This window comes from Candida parapsilosis, contig 006139 (assembly GCF_000182765.1).
Source record: "Candida parapsilosis strain CDC317 annotated contig 006139".
NCBI lineage: Eukaryota > Fungi > Ascomycota > Pichiomycetes > Serinales > Debaryomycetaceae > Lodderomyces > Lodderomyces parapsilosis.
This window is the reverse complement of record NW_023503282.1, coordinates 320,431-340,619: the sequence shown is the minus strand read 5'-3', so window position 1 is coordinate 340,619 and position 20,189 is coordinate 320,431. Positions and strand designations below refer to the sequence as shown.

The following is a 20,189-nucleotide window of genomic DNA, read 5'->3' as shown; positions in this document are numbered from 1 at the left end:
CAACTACGTCGTAGAGATCAGCCATTCATTGGTAATTCATTACTATCTTCTTTTAGGTCTTCTCGCTATGAAGATTAAAGTCCTACGTGGTGCTCATAAGCTAAGCTATAATTTTTGGTTAGTTGAATTTCGTTAGATTGCTGTAGGACCACAATGTTTTCAAGACACAAAAACCACGAGACAATAAAACTTTAAAGGAGTTCGGAATATCCACCATCAACGAATATTATATTCCATTCCTTCACAACAGCTACATTATTATTCCAAAGTGGTTGGCTAATCAATTAGAGCTGTCACTGATCAGAACCGATAAACACCATTTAAATTCCTGATCGAAATGTTTGAATCACTTGTTGCCAATCTAATCAATAGATTTCTCGGATCATACATCGAGAATTTTGATCCCAAGCAACTAAACATTGGCATTTGGAGTGGTGATGTTAAACTCAGGAATTTGAGATTGAAGAAAGAAAGTCTTGATGAGTTCAAGTTACCAATTGATGTCAAATTTGGACACTTGGGAGAGCTTACGTTGCAAATTCCATGGTCTAATTTAAAGTCGAAACCAGTACGAATCATCATTGAAGATCTATATGTGTTAGCTTCTCCTATCATTTTACAAGACTATGACGAAGAAGAAGACGAAAAAAGGCAACAGGCTTTGAAGGAATCTAAATTGAAAGATTTGGAGGCTATTCTTGAAGCAAAAGGAGAAGAATTAGGTCGTGACCTCGCCGATGAAACTTTCGCTGAATCTTTAGTCAAGAAGATTGTTGACAATCTTCAAGTTACAATTAAAAAGATACATTTAAGGTACGAGGACCAATCTGTTTTGACGGAAAAACCATACACGTTGGGATTGTCACTAGATGAATTATCAGCAGTCTCAACGGATGAAAATTGGAAACCTTCATTCATTGCAATCACGCAAGCATTCACTAGAAAGCTACTTACTTTGAAAAGCTTATACTGCTACATGGAAACCAAAGATCCACAATTGTATTCAGATCTCGATAAGGAAGGGCAATTGCAAGAATTTGAAGCTCAAAACGATCACCAGGAGTATTTGATGAAGCCAGTCAGTGGTACTGGTAAACTCACTATCCACAAACTTGGGACAACAAGGGAGCATCCACACTTGGATACAGAGCTTTTCTTTGAGGAGTTTGGCCTAGAAATTAATGAACAACAGTATGAAGATATTTTATGGACAGCATCGAAATTTCGCTGGTACTCCAAAACGGCCAAATTTCGTAAGTATAGACCAAAAGTGCCACCTAGTGAGGATCCCAAAGCATGGTTTAAATATGCAGCTGAATGTGTTTTGAATGAAATTCATGAAAAGAATTCCAAATGGAGCTGGGATCATTTCGCAAAAAGAAGAGACGAAAGAAAGGAGTACATTCAATTGTGGAAGTTGAAATTGGAAAAAAAGATTGGCGAAGATGAACAAAAACAGCTTCAAAATCTTGAAGAGACTCTTTCTTTTGATGATATCAAGTTGTATCGTTCGCTTGCTAGAAATGAGCTTAGAAAAGAAGGAAGTAATGCAAAGCTCTACGATACCGATTCGGCTGAGAAGGGAGAACAACAGAAGAAAGGATGGTTTTCTGGTTGGTGGGGAGGTGGAAATGCAACCTCGCAAAAAGACGAACAACAGAAAACTATGGGTGCAGACGGAGAGCACATTGATCTTTCTTTAACCGATGACCAAAGAAAAACGCTTTATGATACGATTGATTACGACGAAGAAGCTGAAATTTCCACAGTGGACCTTCCAGATGATTGTGTAAAACTTCGTGTTTCGGCCTCTTTGAAAAAGGGAGGATTGGTTGTGAGACGCAGTGATTTGACAAATTTGGCCGATGTCGCATTTGAAGGTTGCCAAGCGCATTTCTATCAAAGACCAAATTCCTTTCTTGGTGGATTTCAAGTGCTTGAGTTTAAAGTTGAGGATGGAACTGGTTCTAGTGTTTACAATCACGTTGTTAGTGTCAAGCAAACCATCCCAAATGCAGGACAAGATCAGAACGACCTTTCCACACCATTTTTCCAGATCCAGTATGAACAGAATCCTCTTGATGGCTCTGCAGATTCAAAGTTGCTTGGCTCATTGAAATCTATGACTATCTTTTACAATCCAAAGTTCATTGAAGAATTGATTCGTTTCTTTACACCCCCCAAAATTCACTTAGACACTGTCGGGGCCATAATGAATGCGGCAGAATCCACAGTTGAAGGGTTGACTTCGCAAACTAGAATGGGACTTGAGTATGCGCTTGAAGAACATAAAACAATCAATGTAAACATGGATTTGCAAACACCATTGTTGATCATGCCATTAGATCCGTCTAGTTACAAATCACCTGTAGCTATATTAGATGCAGGTCACATAAACATTGTGAGCGACTTAGTTGAGAAAAACAAGATCAAGGAGTACAAAGATAAGGAGAAATATACCAAAGATGATTGGAAAAATCTCAATGAGCTATTATACGATCAATTCAAGTTTAGTTTAGAAGATGCTCAGTTCTTTGTGGGGCATACTATAAAGTCCACTATGGAGCAGCTTTACTCCCATGATAAGCCAAGACCGGCGTTGATGCTCGATAATTTCAGTGTCAATTTCAATCTTGGACTATCAATTTTGCCAGATGCACAAAATTTGGCAAAGATGAGATTGGGTGGAAATGTGCCGAAGCTTCAGGTGGCGATGAATGATTTTCAGTACAAGACTATACTCAGTATACTTGATGCAGCAATTCCCAACACAAGTTTTGATTCATCGGATGAGTCAAGTGTTTTTGAAGCATACGGTAATGATAACCCCGGCGACGGACTCGACATCGATGACAACCTGTTCAAGGAAAACACAAACAACAAAAGTGTACAAAAGCCTAGCAATTCAGAGCAGCACTTGATTGAGTTGAGTTTCAGTGTTGATTTTATCAAGCTACATTTGTCAAGATGTTTTGATGGACGTACTTTAGAAGCCGAACCTTTGATAGAGATTGTGGGTAATGCCTTGGAGATGGACCTCTACAGAACTGAAACCGATTTACACATGAATTTGGCGCTTTTGGATTTCAACATATTGGATCATATAGAAAAATCGGGAAAGGAGGAGTTTCAGAAGCTCATTACCTCAAATACCGAATCCGATTCGACCAAAAAATTGTTAAATGTTGAATATAACAGAAGGTTAAGAATTGTGGACTACAACAACAAAAAAATTGAAGTGTTTGATCAGGACATTGATCTTCATCTTGCCACAGTGAAATTCGTCATCACCAGAAAATCACTTTTGAGTATCCTAACATTCTGCTTGAATACATTTACTGATCCCAATCAAGAGCCAACACCAGCTGATGAGTTGAACCATAATCCTGAAGATGTGGATGCCGCACCACAGAAAATCAACATGAAACTTGATCTCGACAGTGTAATCATGGTGCTCAATGAAGATGGTGTCAAGTTGGCGACGTTTCTGTTGAATGCCGCACAGATTTCACTTTTGCTTTTACCAGAGGCAATGGATGTATCGGGGAGCTTGGGCGCTTTGTCTCTAGTTGATGAATTAAAGTACAATAATGACGATTCTCCACGCTACTTGCTACAAATGGACGAAAAGGATTTGGCAAACTTTAGATACAAAACCTTTGATATGCACGGTGAAAGACCATCAGAGCTTAAATTTAATGTGAGTGCTATCGCAGTCAATTTCGTTGAGAGCTCCATTGGTAGAATCGTTAGATTTGGTAATCAGTTTATGCAAATGAAGGCCATTTATGATAGAACCCGAGAGGCAGCTATAAACGAAGCTCCTCAGTTGCCAAACAAGTTAAAGTTTGATATCTTGATTCAAGGTCCAAAAATTACGTTCTTAGTTGATGGCGTTGGATCCAATGAGATTGTTGCCAATTTGGGTGAAATTTACGCACACAATGAATATCAAAAAGCATTGAATGTGATTTCTGTTGGTATAAGAAATGTTCAGCTTTTATCCAACTTCAAATTCAAGGAAGTACAACAAGACTTGAAAGTGATTGATGATTTGGATGTCTCGTTTGATGTCAACTGGTCAGAAAACTACGTCAAAGATACTTCGACATTCGAAATTACTGGGAAAATGCCAGAGTTGGATATCCATTTGACTGAACTACAAGTCAAGCTGTTAACAGATATATCAAACTCAGTAGCTGCAGCATTCACGATAGGTGACGATTCATCCGACATGGTGGAGATTGAAGAGGAAGCTGCTTTTGCCAATGCTGTTTTGAAGCACGATACAAAAGTTCGCCATGGAGACAATAATACCAAAGACAATAAAGAGCCAGAGGCACCATCATTGGTGCTGGAAATTCCATCTGATCATCTGATGGCCAATATCACATTTGAACTCCCGCGTATTTCGTTGTCTCTATACAACAATACTGCTGATTTAAGTGATATAAAACAAGCCCAATTATCCAGTTTTTCACTCAATGAGGCCAAAGTGAGTGTTGATTTAAAACAGAATACACTGCTCAAGGCTAATTTGGCTATAAAATCTTTTGTTGTAGAGGACACCAGGCAGCACACGGAAAGCAAGTTTCCTGTGATTATACCAGCTGCCAATGACGTTGACAATCAATTCCAGTTACAGGTAACTTCTGACATTGTTGGCGAGAGCAAGACGCTTGCAATGATATTGACTGTTGAGAAACCAAAAGCAATTTTGGCACTTGACTATTTGTTTGACTTGCAAGCATTTATTGACACCGCGATTCCATCAACTGAACCACCAGCTTCTGATAAAAATCAACTGCGAAAGTCAGTGTCACTGATACCCGACATAAGTGCCACTGCTGAAGATATTAAAACACATTTCGGATTTTCGGTGAATATAATCAAACCATCTATATTCCTTTTAGCTGATGACACCAAAGCTGATACTGAAGCAATTGCCTTCAAAGTTGAGCAAATTTCAATTTCGAAGCAGAATGTCGTATCTTTGGCCACTAGCAAAGTTGGCTTGTACTTGACTCGAATGGATAATCCCAAGAATTCAAGATACAGAATAATTGATGATTTTTCCATTTCTTTTGCGTATGATGATAGGAGATCTTCACCAGGAAAGTATTTGGACAACATTCAAGCCTCCATAGATCCTTTGGTGTTAAGGGTGTCGGTGCGAGATGTCAGATTGGGATTGGCCATACTTCAGCGTGTAAATGACTTGTATGCAAAACATCAGGGCATTTTGAGTGCAAAGGATAAAGACAAAAGGCTGCTATTAGAGAGTAGTGATGATGACTCACTGTCAACAAGTGATTCCCAGCAACTAGAGCAGGTTGAATCCACTGAAGTTGCGAGAGATGAGGTTGTTAAAGGAGAAGAAATGACAGTAAGCTTCGGTGGGTTGAGATTTGTCTTGATAGGAGATGTTTCAGAACTACCAGTGTTAGATATGAATGTGAGCCCATTTGAAGTTAGAGCTATTAACTGGTCAACTGATCTAAGCGCTGAGATACATTTAGAAACCTATGTCAACATATTCAACTATTCCAAATCCGCTTGGGAGCCCTTGGTAGAAGCTTGGCCTGTTTCGATATATGCATCGAAGACCCAAGGACCAAACTCAAAGCTATTTTTTGAATGTGTATCGCGACAAGTGGTCCAAATTACTGTCACGTCTAGATCTGTGGCCTTATTGTCGCAAGTGCAATATCTTTTAAGTAGCGACGAGAAGTTGAAACCAAGAGGTGAAGACTACCCATTCTTGATTGTCAATGATACAGGTTTAGATTTATCTGTATGGACAAACGGAAATAAGGCAGAGTCTGAAACGAAGATCAAGTATGGCGAATCAAAACCATGGGCATTTGAAGACTGGAGAAAAATTCGTGAAAATTTGGACGTCAACACATCAAACACATTGGATATTGCATTCAATAACGGCGAGTACGAAAATATTGAGCATTTATCTGCTGCTAGGGAAGGCGAAGATTTACACGTTTTGTATCCAGCAGTTGATGGTGTGCACAACAGGCTCGCTGTCGCGATAAGTTTGCGTGAAGACAACGTCAAGGTGATTACCCTCAGATCAACACTTGTTATCGAGAATGACGCGGATGTTCCAATTACCGTTGAAATCCTTGACGACAAACGGGCAGAGATGAAGGTAGAATCAAAGGGTACACTTTCGGTCCCTATTGATCTTGCATATAATGGAAAGTTTAGAGTCAAACCCAATCTACACACGTCGTATGCCTGGTCCGATGGGGAAATACATTGGAAGGATGCTATGAAGAGTGAGCTTTCGTTGAGATGCCCAGCTACAACAAGAGATGACTCATCTGTTTTCTACTTTCAAGCAAAGGCCGTTTTTGATCGACATGAACCTTTGGCACAAGTGTACCCTCATATGAAGTTTGTCATTTCTGCACCATTAGAGATTGAAAATTTGTTACCTTATGATTTTGATTATCGTTTGTATGATAAGAATTCGAGACGCGAATGGACAGGAAGCGTGCAAAAGGGTGTCAAAAGTTATGTCCACGTTGTGAGTTTGAAAAATTTGTTGCTTCTCAGCATTCAGCCTCGAAATTGTAATTATAGCAAGTCGGAGTTTGCCGTCATCAATGGTGGATCACGCAGTGATTTTGAGAGAGAAAACACATTGAAGCTCAAAGGTGATGATATTTTAAAGTTGAACATCTTTTACCCACGTAAACAAGCTGATAGTACAAGTTTAAAAGTTATCATTTACAGCCCTTATGTGATTTTAAACAGGTCCAATTTGAACATAATCGCTAGTGAAAAGGAAAACCAATTTGTATCATTAGCAAAAACTATCGACTCAGAGCAAATATACCCCAAAATGTTTTCCTTTTTCAAGGTTGATGATAGAAAGAATAGAGCAACAATCAAAACCGACGAAACAGTTTGGTCCCGGCCTTTGAGTTTTGATGCCATTGGACAAGCTAGCGAGTTGAGACTACAACTTTTGGGTAAACAGAAGGAAATCAATTTAGGAGTGACTATCCTGGAAGGTGAGGGAATCTACAATTTAACGAAAACAATTACAATCACCCCGAGATATGTTGTAATAAACAGACTTCCGGAGAGTATTAGCTTAGCAGAAGAAGGCTCCATCAAGGAGATCAACGCAATGCCCGATGCCTTGTTACCTCTCTACGGTTTGCGCTGTGTTGACAAAAAGAATTTGATTATGAAATTGGGACAAACTTCTAGGTGGTCGCAACCTTTTTCTATTGACAATGTTGGCCAGTTGTATATCAAGGTACAGAAGAATAATGTTGGACAAGTGTTGGTCAAAGTGACCATGTTACTTGAAGATGCGACTATGTTTATTCACATTGAAGATGCTAATAATCAATGGCCATACTCGATCAAGAACTATACTGATGAGGAGTTTTACATTTATCAAATCAACCCCAATATAAATGCAGATGGCGAAGTAGTGAAAAGAGAGACAGTTTACAAACCCATATATTATCGTGTTCCTCCAAAGAGTGTCATGCCGTATGCATATGACTATCCGAATGGTATTGTTAAGGAGATTATTGTCAGATCTCACGGTCGTGAGAGAGGAGTTAGTCTAGCTGAAATTGGTAACCTTCGACCATTCAGGTTACCATCAACAGATTCTCAGGATCAACAAATCGTTGATCTCAATGTTGTTGCCGATGGCCCTACTCAGTGCTTGGTGATCACCGACTATGACCCGTCCCAAAGTTTATACAAGATGAAGAATGAGACAGTGTCAAGCTCCTCATTGCCGTCTAACCAGGACCATTTCGTTGAAGCAGATGTCGAAGACAATTACCACACCAAGGTGGTTACAAATTTTGATGGTGTAGGAATCTCATTGATCAATACAAGAGACCAAGAGCTTTGTTACATCACTTTGAGAGGAGTCGAATTTAGGTACAACGAGTCAAATTTGTATCAGAATATCAGTGCTAAACTCAAATGGGTTCAAATTGATAACCAGCTTTATGGTGGTATTTTCCCAATTATACTTTATCCATCTGTCATCCCGAAAACGGGCAAGGAATTGAATGAGCACCCTGCACTTTCAGCATCGGTGTGCCGAGTTAAAGATGATTCTCATGGAGTGGTTTTCATAAAGTATGCAACCACACTCATGCAAGAGTTGAATTTTGAACTTGATGAAGATTTTTTGTTTGCAATGCTTGATTTTGTCAAGTTTCCTGGAGCTTCATGGAATAAAGAACAAGTGAATAGACTTTGTGATGAAAATTTGGATATACCTGAACCCCTGAAATTGAGCAATAGCAGTGACATTTACTTCGAAGCTTTGCATTTGCAACCGATCCAAGCGAATATCTCGTTTGTGAGGACAGAAAGACTCAATGCTGAAGACAAGACCAATAGTCAAAACACGGTGATGTTTTTCTTGAATATACTTACAATGGCAATTGGTAATATAAACGATGCACCAATAAAGTTGAACGCTTTATTTATTGAAAATATTAGAGCACCAACACCAATATTGGTGGAGTCAATTAAAACCCATTATAGTCAAGCATTTTTCTACCAACTTTACAATATTGTCGGTTCGGCTGACTTTTTGGGTAATCCAGTTGGGTTATTCAACCTTCTTTCTTCTGGTGTGATGGATATCTTTTATGAACCTTATCAAGGTTATGTATTGACCGATAGTCCACAGGAGTTAGGTATAGGTTTGGCAAAGGGAGGTCTCAGTTTTATGAAGAAATCAGTGTTTGGATTCTCGGACTCTATAGCCAAGGTTACAGGATCTATTGCCAAAGGGTTGACAGTGGCAACTATGGATTCCAAGTTTCAAGAACGTCGTCGTTTGCAAACGCGCAGAAACAGAGCTAATCATGCAGTGTATGGTTTTACCACAGGAGCGAACTCGTTTATAGAGGCATTGTCATCAGGTATTGGTGGTATCGCAGCTGCACCGTTGGAAGGAGCCGACGAAGATGGAGCGGCTGGATTTTTTAAAGGTATTGGTAAAGGAATTATTGGCTTGCCCACAAAGACGGCCATTGGGTTTTTCGATTTTGCTTCTAATGTAAGTGAAGGCATCAGGAATACAACCACTGTTTTCGATGGTGAAAAACTTGATAGGATTAGGTTACCACGGTATATCAACCCAGATGAGGTGGTTAGACCGTACAATGAAAGAGAAGCTCAAGGTCAGTACTGGATGCACGGTATAGATGGCGGTATCTTTTGGAACCACACTTACTTGGCACACTTGTTGCTTCCTGGAGATGAAATGGCAGTATTGGTGACATTGAGAGACATCGTTTTGTTTGATATCAATACACTCAAATCGAGATGGGTTGTTAGGTTTGATCAAATTAAATCCATTTCGGTGGAATCTACGGGATTGACTATTGAATTGAAAAATAGAAAAGGTCCATTCATTCCTATACCCGATCGCAAGAGTAGAACTTATTTGTATCAGAAGATTGGAGTTGCAGTAAAGGAATACAACAAGTTTTGCCGTGTCACGTTATAGATGCAAAAATACATATATACATAGAAAGAGTCAATTGATTAGTCTATAAAATGTTGAGGCGTATCACCCACAGTCTTTTGATAAGAACCCATAAATTTTTCAGGAGATTCATTGGCTCTAGTTTGTAATTTAATCTTTTGCACAAGAATGAGTCCCTCTCTGCATTTGATACACAAGCCATCTTTAGCCAAAGTAAAGTCTCCTGGTTGATGTAACTGAATGTCGTTACGTTCACGATCCATCTCAGTTAATGAGCTCAATATTACTCTTTTTTTTTCTTCTACCAAACGACCCTTTTTCTTTGTTCGTGTGTTTATAAACGTGTAAACCGGCCCTAAAGCGTCATATAGTCTTTTAATATGTCTAGCTGTGTAACTTCGCCATAGTGCCTGGCTTTTGGATTTATCAATTTTTGGTGCCAATGATCGTTGGTAAGTATTTGGCACACACGCGTCGAGGAAGAGACCCTTATCAATTACATCCAGTACAAGCACTCCTCCCCTTTGCGCAAGTCTTTCAGAAAGACTATCGAAGTCATCGGCATCATCGATCTCCATTTCCTCAGATTGTGCCACTATATTCCCATGATCAAACTTCGTAGGATGTAAGGTTTGAACAGTGACTCCAGTGGTTTTGTCATCATTGAGCAAGGCATATTGTATAGGAGATGAGCCTGAATACTTTGGAAGTAGCGATGGATGTACATTCAATCCTCCGTACTTGCAATTGTTTAAAAACGCAGCAGGAATTAACTTACCGTAGGAAACAGCTATCGTCAAGTTAAAATCGTTACTCTCCACCAATTGGAGAATATCATTTGAGGAATCGGCCCGTAAAATTGGAATGTTGTGTTTTATTGCAAATTCGCTAGCAGGAAGTTCCGAAAATGTCTTCATGTACCTCCCGCTGGGCTTTATCGTCCTAGTTATTACTTTGATAGTAGATATCTTTTCTGGACATCGCTTTTGCAAATCAAGTATTTTATTTAGACTGGCGACGCTGAACTTTCCACTTCCAAAAAAGGCTATGTTCAAGGGATCATACTTGTAATGTAAAGATCGTTGAAATATTCTTGAATAGGAATGTAGTAGCTTCATGGATTGTATGGATCATAGCATGAGATATTTTGTGCATCGCGATTCTTATTACTTGTAAAATAAAAACAATTGAGAAAGTTACAACAGACGTGACTTTGTTAATCAACATAATTTACCACGATGCTGACTACACCAAACGACATTTTGAATGATATAGCTAAACTTGTGAATGTACGTGGCATCGACGCATCTACGTTGACTCTATGCTATAAGTTATTAGACGAAGGGGTTGATCCTCGTAAGTTGGCAGAAAAGATCAAAGATATACAAAAGGAGATTTCGTTGTGAAAGAGAACCAGGTAACAGATATATATAAACAAGCGATGTGGGCTTGAGCGACTTTACCCATTATTCAAAATCCACCTTTCTTTTTCTTTCGTTTCGGCTGTGAACCGTCCTGACTACTGCGTTGAGACGAAATACGAAGAGTGTCTGCCAACCGTGAATGTGATCTTTGTTGTGAAGCCTTTGTAGAACCTTTGCTTGAACCGGATAAACCACCAAGTTGTGTGTTGCTGCTTTGTGATAATTTTGGGGGCTCCATTGGTTCCAATTGGCTCGATTTCAATAGAGGAATGGTTTGGGATGCATTGTGTGTCTGCGACACAGGTTGTTGGTGCGCTTGTGTTGTCGTGGAAAAATCCCATTCATCAAGCAATTCTTGAACAGATTGATTAGACGCCGATTTTTGGTCGTTGTATTTTGTCTGGAATTGATTTCCTTGGTCTTGGCACTTTATTAGGGATAGTCCCAATACTAGTGAAGTATTGGTTATAGATTTTGTAGTGTTACATTCCCCAAATACTTGTTGTAGCAACGTATGTATGTCACAAATATGCGTTTGCGCTTGTGGTATTGTCAAGAACTCATTTCTTTTGATCAATGCATTATTGATAAAACTCTTGATATTGATTCCCTCAGTGAGTGAACTCGTTTCGAATTCAGAGATCATATCATCCAGATCACCCAAATCCAGAATGTTTAGCGGCGGGTGGTGGTCAATTTCTAGTAATGAGTGATAGCTTCCTGATGAAAAAGTTTGTTTCTGATTATCAGCTTCAAAAGCAGCGCCCAACTGTGACGCATAATTTTGAATTGCCTCAATCAGCTCTTCATTTTCGTTTCCTAAATTGTTTTCCAAAAGAGCTGCATGAAGCTTCTCTGAATGGCGGTGCCTGTATCTATGCTTGTGCTTTGTTGTTGAGGATCCTCTAAATTCCAATCCATTCTTTTTCGAGCTCGAGTTTTGTGCCAATGGTCCGAATTGCAAACGTCTCTGTCGCAAATGCAAGGTTGATGACAACTCAATAACATCTATATCGCTTGAATCAATTACTCGTGACGGTATCAATTGTTTGAGACCTGTGGAATCTGACAGCTGTATCATATATGGATCTCTTGAACTACAAGGTTTCGCATCCTCATATCCTAAGGAGTACACCAACACCAAGGGGCTAGCTTGCGAGTAGATAAACAACGAATATGACTCTTTTTGAGTGAATACCAGTAATCTGAGCGAAGGATCACAATCATTTAAAAAATGTTTCCACGATAATAATCTTTCAATTTCTGTCCCACAACGTAACCAAATCAATTCTTTCGATGTCAAGTAAAATAACATATCTCCGACACATTGAACGTCTCGTATTCGCGACCATGTATTCGAGGTAACCAAAGCCTTTTGTGTAGCGGTATCAAAATCATGTCGAACTATCATGGTTCTTGTTGACAAAAGTATGCTATTGACATTTGGCAACCAAGTTAGTCGTAACCAATTGGATAAGTTATTTGTATCAATGATTGATAATTGCATGTCGCTGGTCCCCAATCTCAGAACTTTATCGTGTTTTCTATTAATTATCCATGCTGATAGGTTGCCTTGAATATCAACTATTGCAAACTTCCTCACATTGGCAGCACAAACAGCTACATCAGCAAAAGTTGATTGCTGCAATTTGTGCGCCGAAATCTCTTTAATGATTGATAATTGAAAATTGGGACCAGATTTGGAGTTACTCGAGTAACGTGATAGTTTGCATGTACTTACATATACCTTGACACGAGTTCTTACAAGAATGATTAATCGACTCTTTTCTTCGTTTTCAGCTACCTCGACTTGTCTAATCTGATCTAGAAAATCCACTTCATATGTAGGTGATAACTTTATCGAACGTGCATCTTGCAATATGATAGATAAACTTAGCACTGACAATGCTTCACCTGTGACATGAACTAAACCGTCAAGTGTCACAACAGTAGATTGCGGTTTGATTTGAAATTTCTGAACAATATCACCGAAGCCTGGATCATATGCCATCGCTGAGTCAATAGCTTTAGTCTCCAACCCATATGAGGAAAGTATCTTGGAAGGTACGCTCGTGGTGCCGAAGTTCTCGTCATCGAACGATGTATTCGTTTCTGACGATTGATAAACTTCACCCACCGAATGATTAAGTGGTTTCTTAAGTAGTGGCTTATTCAACACTTCATTCAAGTATTGATCTGCTTTCTTGTCCCCTTCGTTCCGTGGAAATGTAATCTTTGGTTGCAAGTAGTCGTCGCTTGAAATAAAGTTTGCATTTGACGCTGATTCTACTTCAACGTTGGGATTGCCAAATACGCCATAACTTAGTCGGACACCAAGACCAGCTTTGTGTGGCCACATATCATAGGTCACAATGCAAGTAGATAAAATCTTTAGTGGGCAGTGGTTTGAGGATGTTTCAGTATTATGATAAATTTTTGTGGTACTTGAATCAATTGTGAAAAATCAAATCGCCAAAAACACCAAAACCACATTTTCTACAGTCCTCACCAAAATAGTACATTGAACCATGATATGGCGTCTTTGGAGCCCGTTACTTGTACTCAGCTATATCTCTACATTAATACTAGCAGAACAAGTTGAATTCAATATTTATGAAGACGATGCCAACTTTCCGGCAGGTGAACAACTCGTGAACAACAACACAACCACTCCCCTCGCGTCCAAGTACGCAACACTTGCCAACAATTCATTACTATGGGGCCCATACAGATCATCATTATATTTTGGTGTTCGACCACGAATCCCTAAATCATTACTTTCAGGATTAATGTGGTTCCCCATCACTGATTATCAATCAATTGGCAAAATACGCCATTTTTACGAACAGTTTGATAGAATGGGCAAAGCCAATTGGGTATCTTATGATCCAAGAGTTGGTGGTCGCCAATTGATTCAAGATGATGAGTCACATTTTGACATTATTATTGATTTTGTCAAATCTCAAGACGGGTTATCTTGGGCCGTGAAAGTGAAAGCTACACCTCATAAGGGGTACGAAGATTCAATCATTTCCTTTGTTTGGTATTCGGGATTGGAAGGGGAGAAAGATACTGTAGATGAGATTACTGGTCAAAAGGAACGAAGCGGATATTTTCGATTGGATAATAGTGCCAAAGAAGGTGGATATGAAGGAACATTGAAATTTGGTGGAATTTCTGAAGAATTGGGTGCATTCAGCCTTGATATCAATGATGGACCAAAAACTAATAAACATCCGAGGGGAAAACTGGGCGTCAACAGGGAATTAGATCCATATTTGACTCATCATTTAAGTCTTACTGTACCCGATGGAAATATATGGCAAGCTCGTGATATCTTTGTTACCATATTACAAGAATCAGTGAAGCAGATCGTCGATGCAAGTAATAATGGACAAGTTGACAAATTACCACCAGAGAATCTTTTTGTTATTCGAGATTTGTATCATTTTGAAGGTAATTTACATTTTGTGCAAAAAATTTATCAAGGTGCATGTGAATTTGATGTGATTTATACCAATGCCTTTACACCAAAACCGAATCAATTGACTTTTGAAAATCTTCCAAAACGAATCGATGAAACTTTGCTGAAGTTGGATAATGATTTTGCATCACATTTCCAAATGCAGCCACCATTCAATACTAAGCCATATTATGAATTTGCTAAGGAAATGTTATCGGGATTACTTGGTGGAATCACCTACATGTATGGTGACCATTTAGTCGATAGAGAAACCGTGTTTGATGAGGATACATTTGAATCATATCAATTAAAAGGGTCCTTTGAAGGACCATATGAGCTATTCACCTTGGTGCCATCGCGTCCCTTTTTCCCTCGTGGCTTCTACTGGGATGAGGGATTCCATTTGTTGCCTCTATTAAATTATGATTCCGATTTGGTGTTGGATATTGTGAAATCATGGTTTGATTTGATTGATGATGATGGGTGGATAGCTAGAGAACAAATTTTGGGTACTGAGGCAAGATCAAGAGTTCCCAAGGAGTTTCAAGTTCAAAGTCCCCATATTGTTAACCCGCCTACATTGACTTTAGTTTTGAGTAAATTATTGGATTTTGCAGCAACAGCTGCGTCGGGGCTAAGAGGAAGCTCTGACTCATTCGGGGATATTAATCAGCCCATAGACATGGAGACTGAAAATAGTTTGGATGATGGAAATGGGGATGTGCCGTTGGGTAAATTCATTTTGAACAACCCTGAAGTCTTGGTCAATTACACCAAAGATGTATATCCCAAATTGAAATCTCATTTTGAAATGTTTCAAAAAACACAACAAGGTTTTATCCCCAATGAAGATGACGACGACGATGACGACGGCGACAATTCAACCGGATCAGTCAAGAACAAACGAGTTTATAGATGGAGAGGCAGCACAATGACCCATTGTTTAGCTAGTGGTATTGATGACTATCCCCGCTCATCACCACCTGATATTGCCGATTTGAATGTCGATTTGATATCGTGGATCGGTGTTATGTCGAAATCACTTCGTTTAATGGCGGAAATCTTGGGTACTGATGATAGCGAAGTACAAGAGTTGAAACAATTTGAACAGGATATTATCGCCAATATCCAATCGGTTCATTGGTCACCAAAACATGAAACGTATTGCGATGTGACTTTAAACGAAGATGATGAACTTGTGCATGTATGCCACAAGGGATACGTTTCATTGCTTCCATTTATAACCCACTTAATCCCAGTTGATGATGTTGATAAATTGCAAAGTGTCATTAATTTAATCACTGACCCAATGGAATTGTGGTCACCTTTCGGTATACGATCATTATCAAGATCAGATGAGTTTTACAAGACTAGTGAAAATTATTGGCGATCACCCATTTGGATTCATATCAATTACTTGATTTTGCAAAATATTCAAGAATATTATATTGATTCGTCAACGTATATGACGCAAGAGTTGAAGAAGAAGTTTGCTGATGCCTACCATGATTTGAGAATAAATTTGGTCAATAATGTGTATAAACAATGGTTAAAGACTGGATTTGTTTGGGAACAATATGATGATGACACTGGTGAGGCCAAGGGAGCTAAGAATTTCTTGGGGTGGACTTCAACCATCTTGTTGATTATGACCATGCCAGAAAACATATAGAGAATGAAAAAAGCTAGACACTACAATTGCTGAAATTAGCAAAACATAACCAAATATCTCTAAACATGTATTCAATTGCATCTATATACCCCTCTTCATTTCATCTCACAAGACATTCTTCTTTGATGGGTCTTCTTCAAATCGCAAATCCCAACCAATTTCCTCACCCAACTTGGGCAACACTTCAGCAACCGATTGAACATCTTTATCACCTCTTCCAGACACATTAATGACAATATGTTGATCTTGAGGTAAAGTTTTCGCCAACTCAACTCCACCGTAAATGGCATGCGACGATTCCAAGGCCGGAATGATTCCTTCCAATTGTGACAAGAGTTTAAAACCTTGTAAAGCTTGAGCATCGGTAGCAGCGATGAAATCAGCTCTTCCCGTGGATTTCCAATATGCCAATTCAGGTCCAACACCAGGATAATCCAACCCAGCCGATACCGAATGGGTATCGTGAACTTGTCCATCATCATCTTGCAATACAAATGTTCTTACTCCATGGAAAACACCAGGTAAACCAGCGGTCAAAGTAGCTGAATGACGATCGGTATCGATACCGTCACCACCAGCTTCAACTCCCAACATCTTGACGTCCAAGTCCTTTTCAAAGGGAGAAAATAATCCCGTAGAGTTGGATCCACCACCAACACAAGCAACAACGGCATTGGGCAATTTACCATTGTTTAATTCAGCAAATTGTTGCTTCACTTCTTGTCCAATGACACTTTGGAAAGTACGAACCAAAGTTGGGTATGGATGGGGTCCAATTGCTGACCCAACGACATAATGAGTAGTCTCCAAATTAGAAACCCAGAATCTAAAAGCTTCTGAAGTGGCATCACGTAAAGTTTGAGTACCATTCTTGACGGGGACAACATTGGCGCCAAGAATCTTCATCCGGAAAACATTTAGTGCTTGACGTCTAGTATCTTCAGCTCCCATAAATACCGTACATTCCAATCCAAACTTGGCACAAGCAGTAGCGGTAGCAACACCATGTTGACCAGCACCAGTTTCAGCAATAATTTTCTTCTTACCCAATCGTTTGGCAATAAGTACTTGTGCCAAGGCATTGTTGATCTTGTGTGAACCAGTGTGGTTTAGATCTTCTCTTTTCAACCAAATAGTGGCACCTCCAGCATGCTCGGTCAATCTTTCTGCTTTATGTAATGAGGATGGTCTTCCAATATATGAATACAAGTCTTTAAACTCTTTCCAAAATTGTGGATCAGCAACAGCTTCTTCAAACCCCTTTTCCAATTCAGCTAAGCAAGTATGAAGGGCTTCAGGGACATATTGACCACCAAAATCACCAAAACGTGGGTTATACTTGTGTGATTCTTGGAAATCGGGTTGTTGGGAGGTGAGATCACCACCTTCTTCTTTATCAACCTTGTTGCCATTTTGGAATTGTTCGGGAGCTGTAGCATTATAATCATCACCAAGGATCGATCTAACATACTTGTAAGCAGTTTCACCGCGCTCACCAGGCTTGGACTCACCAATCAATGTGACAATTTTCGATCCAATAACCACCCCATCAGCAACTTTACCCACAGCAAGAAAATGTTCCCTCGTAGAGACACCAAATCCAACCGCAATGGGAGTATCTTGACCAATATATTTTCGTACTCGAGCACACAATTCTTCAATACCAGCGCTAACCTTGTTGGAAGCACCAGTAGTACCCATTTTGGAAACAACATATACAAATGAATCAGCAATTTGTCCCAATACTTTCAATCTTTCGTCAGTAGTAGCTGGTGCTACCAAAGGGACATATGACAATCCATGTTTAGAACAAGCGTGTCTGAATTTAACAGCTTCTTCCGGTGGTAAATCAACAATAATGAATCCATTAACGCCAGCTGATGCCGCATCTTGTAAAAATTGCGATTCACCATATTTTAAAATGGGGTTATAATAACCCATCAAGATTAAAGGAACCGAAACTCCAGCACTACGTGCTTGTTTCACTGAATCCAATACTTTAGCCACCGTCATTCCATTTTCCAAAGCTTTGATGTTGGCAGTTTGAATAGTGGGGCCATCAGCAATAGGGTCAGAAAACGGTATACCAATTTCAATAATATCAACCCCAGCTTTTTGCATATTGGTGAGGATGGGGACAGTGTCTTCAATAGTTGGATAGCCGGCAGTAATGAAATTGACTAAAGCATTACGGTTTTCCCTTTTGCAACGGGCAAATGTTTCTTTCAATGCGGAAGACATGGTTGCGAGATAATACTCTTGTGTGGAAATAAAGGTGGAGTTGTGCTAAAACGAAATCTAATGAAAATATGGTGAAAAATTATTCGCTTGGTATGGGTAGAGTGAGTCAATAAAAAAAAAAACTCTTTTGGAGATTAGTTTTATATGCAGGATGTTACAGATATGATGACGCAAGTTCACAATACACTTTGAGACACATCCTACAAGACACTAACAAACCCTACATACTGGTCTTGTTTTTGTAATTCTGTCACAACCGTGATCGAGATCTACTCTACTCTTCTACTCCTCTTCCTTTTTGAATATATGAATATGAATTATATGTACAACCCTTATATATAGTGAAACGATCTATGAAAAAAAATGTTTCCTCCTTTTTTTGAACTGAAATTTTTGATGCTTTACTTTTTTTTGTATGTCATGATCATGATCTCCCATTAGCCTTAGTGCTAGCTTCATCTAGAATACTTCACCTTGGTCAAACATGGCATCGGCAACCTTCAAGAACCCAGCAATGTTTGCACCTTTCAAAAGTGATGGCAATTCACCTCCTTTATCAGTAGAATACTTTTTGGCAGTGTCATAACAGTTTTCAAAACAGTTGATCATAATTTCCTTCAATTTAGCATCAACTTCTTCCTTGGTCCAATTAACTCTTTGGGAGTTTTGAGCCATTTCCAAACCAGAAACAGCAACACCACCACAGTTGGCAGCTTTACCTGGAGCATACCAAACACCGTTATTTCTGTTGGCTTCAAACACTTCAATAGCTTCTTGAGTAGAACCCATATTTGAACCTTCAGCAATATATTTACATCCAGCATCAACCAAAGCTTTAGCTTCATCGCCACTAACTTCATTTTGAGTAGCAGATGGCAAAGCAACATCAACTTGTCCAACTTTGGTCCATGGTCTAACACCAGCAATGTATTCAACTGAATTGTTACCACCAAAAATAGTAGCTTCATCTTTAACAATTTGTTCCAAAGTCTTGAATTTCAATTTAGCAGCAGCAATAGCATCAATTTGTTCAACAGTGATACCATTCTTGGAAATGATTGAACCCTTGGAGTCAGATAATGAAACAACAACACCACCCAATTCAATAACTTTCAAAGCAGCAAATTGAGCCACATTTCCTGAACCAGAAATGGCAACTCTTTTACCCTTGAATGATTCTTTACCATTAGTGGCTCTTTCAATCATCTTTTCAGTATAGTAAACACATCCATAACCAGTAGCTTCTGGTCTAATCAACGAACCACCCCAAGACAAACCTTTACCAGTCAATACACCTGACCAGTTATTTTGCATTTGCTTGTAAGCGCCAAAAAGGAAACCAACTTCTCTTCCACCAACACCAATATCACCAGCTGGAATATCAGTATCTGGACCAATATATCTAGCCAATTGTCTCATAAATGAAACACAAAATCTTCTAATTTCGGAATCAGTTTTACCCTTTGGGTCAAAATCAGATCCACCTTTACCACCACCCATAGACAACCCAGTTAAAGCATTTTTGAAAATTTGTTCAAACCCTAAAAATTTCAAAATTGACAAATTGACAGTGGGGTGGAAACGTAAACCACCCTTGTATGGACCCAAAGCAGAGTTAAATTGTACTCTGTATCCATTATTGACTTGAATTTCACCTTTATCGTTTTCCCAAGTAACTCTAAATTGAATAACTCTTTCAGGAACAGAAACAACTGGAATAACTTTCTTGTATTTTGGTTGTTCAGTGAATAAAGTAGAATCCTGAATAGCAGTAACTAATTCATCATAAGCTTGTTGAAATTCTGGTTCGTGTGGCAAGACCATTTTTAGTAGTAGTAGTAGTAATTAGGAATTGGTAGTAGTAAGTGGGTATATATGTATATCAAG

The 20,189-nt window shown here is 39.1% G+C and overlaps 7 protein-coding genes across 7 annotated transcripts; 3 read left to right on the top strand and 4 right to left on the bottom strand. All coding sequences in view use genetic code 12, as the record gives it.

The window, feature by feature from the left end:
• Window positions 1–337: 337 nt before the first annotated feature.
• Window positions 338–9,523, top strand: VPS13 (membrane morphogenesis protein; the record flags this gene model as incomplete). Its single annotated transcript, XM_036810558.1, has 1 exon — window positions 338–9,523. One exon carries the CDS (start codon window positions 338–340, stop codon window positions 9,521–9,523), a length of 9,186 nt encoding a protein of 3,061 aa, XP_036667082.1.
• A 38-nt stretch (window positions 9,524–9,561) lies between these two features.
• FMT1 (methionyl-tRNA formyltransferase) lies at window positions 9,562–10,620 on the bottom strand (the record flags this gene model as incomplete). Its single annotated transcript, XM_036810556.1, has 1 exon — window positions 9,562–10,620. The coding sequence occupies one exon, from the start codon at window positions 10,618–10,620 to the stop codon at window positions 9,562–9,564; it is 1,059 nt and encodes a 352-aa protein (XP_036667081.1).
• Window positions 10,621–10,740: 120 nt separating this feature from the next.
• Window positions 10,741–10,908, top strand: CPAR2_501415 (uncharacterized protein; the record flags this gene model as incomplete). Its single annotated transcript, XM_036810555.1, has 1 exon — window positions 10,741–10,908. The coding sequence occupies one exon, from the start codon at window positions 10,741–10,743 to the stop codon at window positions 10,906–10,908; it is 168 nt and encodes a 55-aa protein (XP_036667080.1).
• A 64-nt stretch (window positions 10,909–10,972) lies between these two features.
• On the bottom strand, window positions 10,973–13,285 carry CPAR2_501410 (uncharacterized protein; the record flags this gene model as incomplete). The annotated part of the gene is made up of 1 exon (XM_036810554.1): window positions 10,973–13,285. The coding sequence occupies one exon, from the start codon at window positions 13,283–13,285 to the stop codon at window positions 10,973–10,975; it is 2,313 nt and encodes a 770-aa protein (XP_036667079.1).
• A 169-nt stretch (window positions 13,286–13,454) lies between these two features.
• CWH41 (Cwh41p) lies at window positions 13,455–16,061 on the top strand (the record flags this gene model as incomplete). Its single annotated transcript, XM_036810553.1, has 1 exon — window positions 13,455–16,061. The coding sequence occupies one exon, from the start codon at window positions 13,455–13,457 to the stop codon at window positions 16,059–16,061; it is 2,607 nt and encodes an 868-aa protein (XP_036667078.1).
• A 105-nt stretch (window positions 16,062–16,166) lies between these two features.
• On the bottom strand, window positions 16,167–18,302 carry TRP5 (tryptophan synthase; the record flags this gene model as incomplete). The annotated part of the gene is made up of 1 exon (XM_036810552.1): window positions 16,167–18,302. One exon carries the CDS (start codon window positions 18,300–18,302, stop codon window positions 16,167–16,169), a length of 2,136 nt encoding a protein of 711 aa, XP_036667077.1.
• A 459-nt stretch (window positions 18,303–18,761) lies between these two features.
• Window positions 18,762–20,126, bottom strand: GDH3 (glutamate dehydrogenase (NADP(+)); the record flags this gene model as incomplete). The annotated part of the gene is made up of 1 exon (XM_036810551.1): window positions 18,762–20,126. The coding sequence occupies one exon, from the start codon at window positions 20,124–20,126 to the stop codon at window positions 18,762–18,764; it is 1,365 nt and encodes a 454-aa protein (XP_036667076.1).
• Window positions 20,127–20,189: the final 63 nt, after the last annotated feature.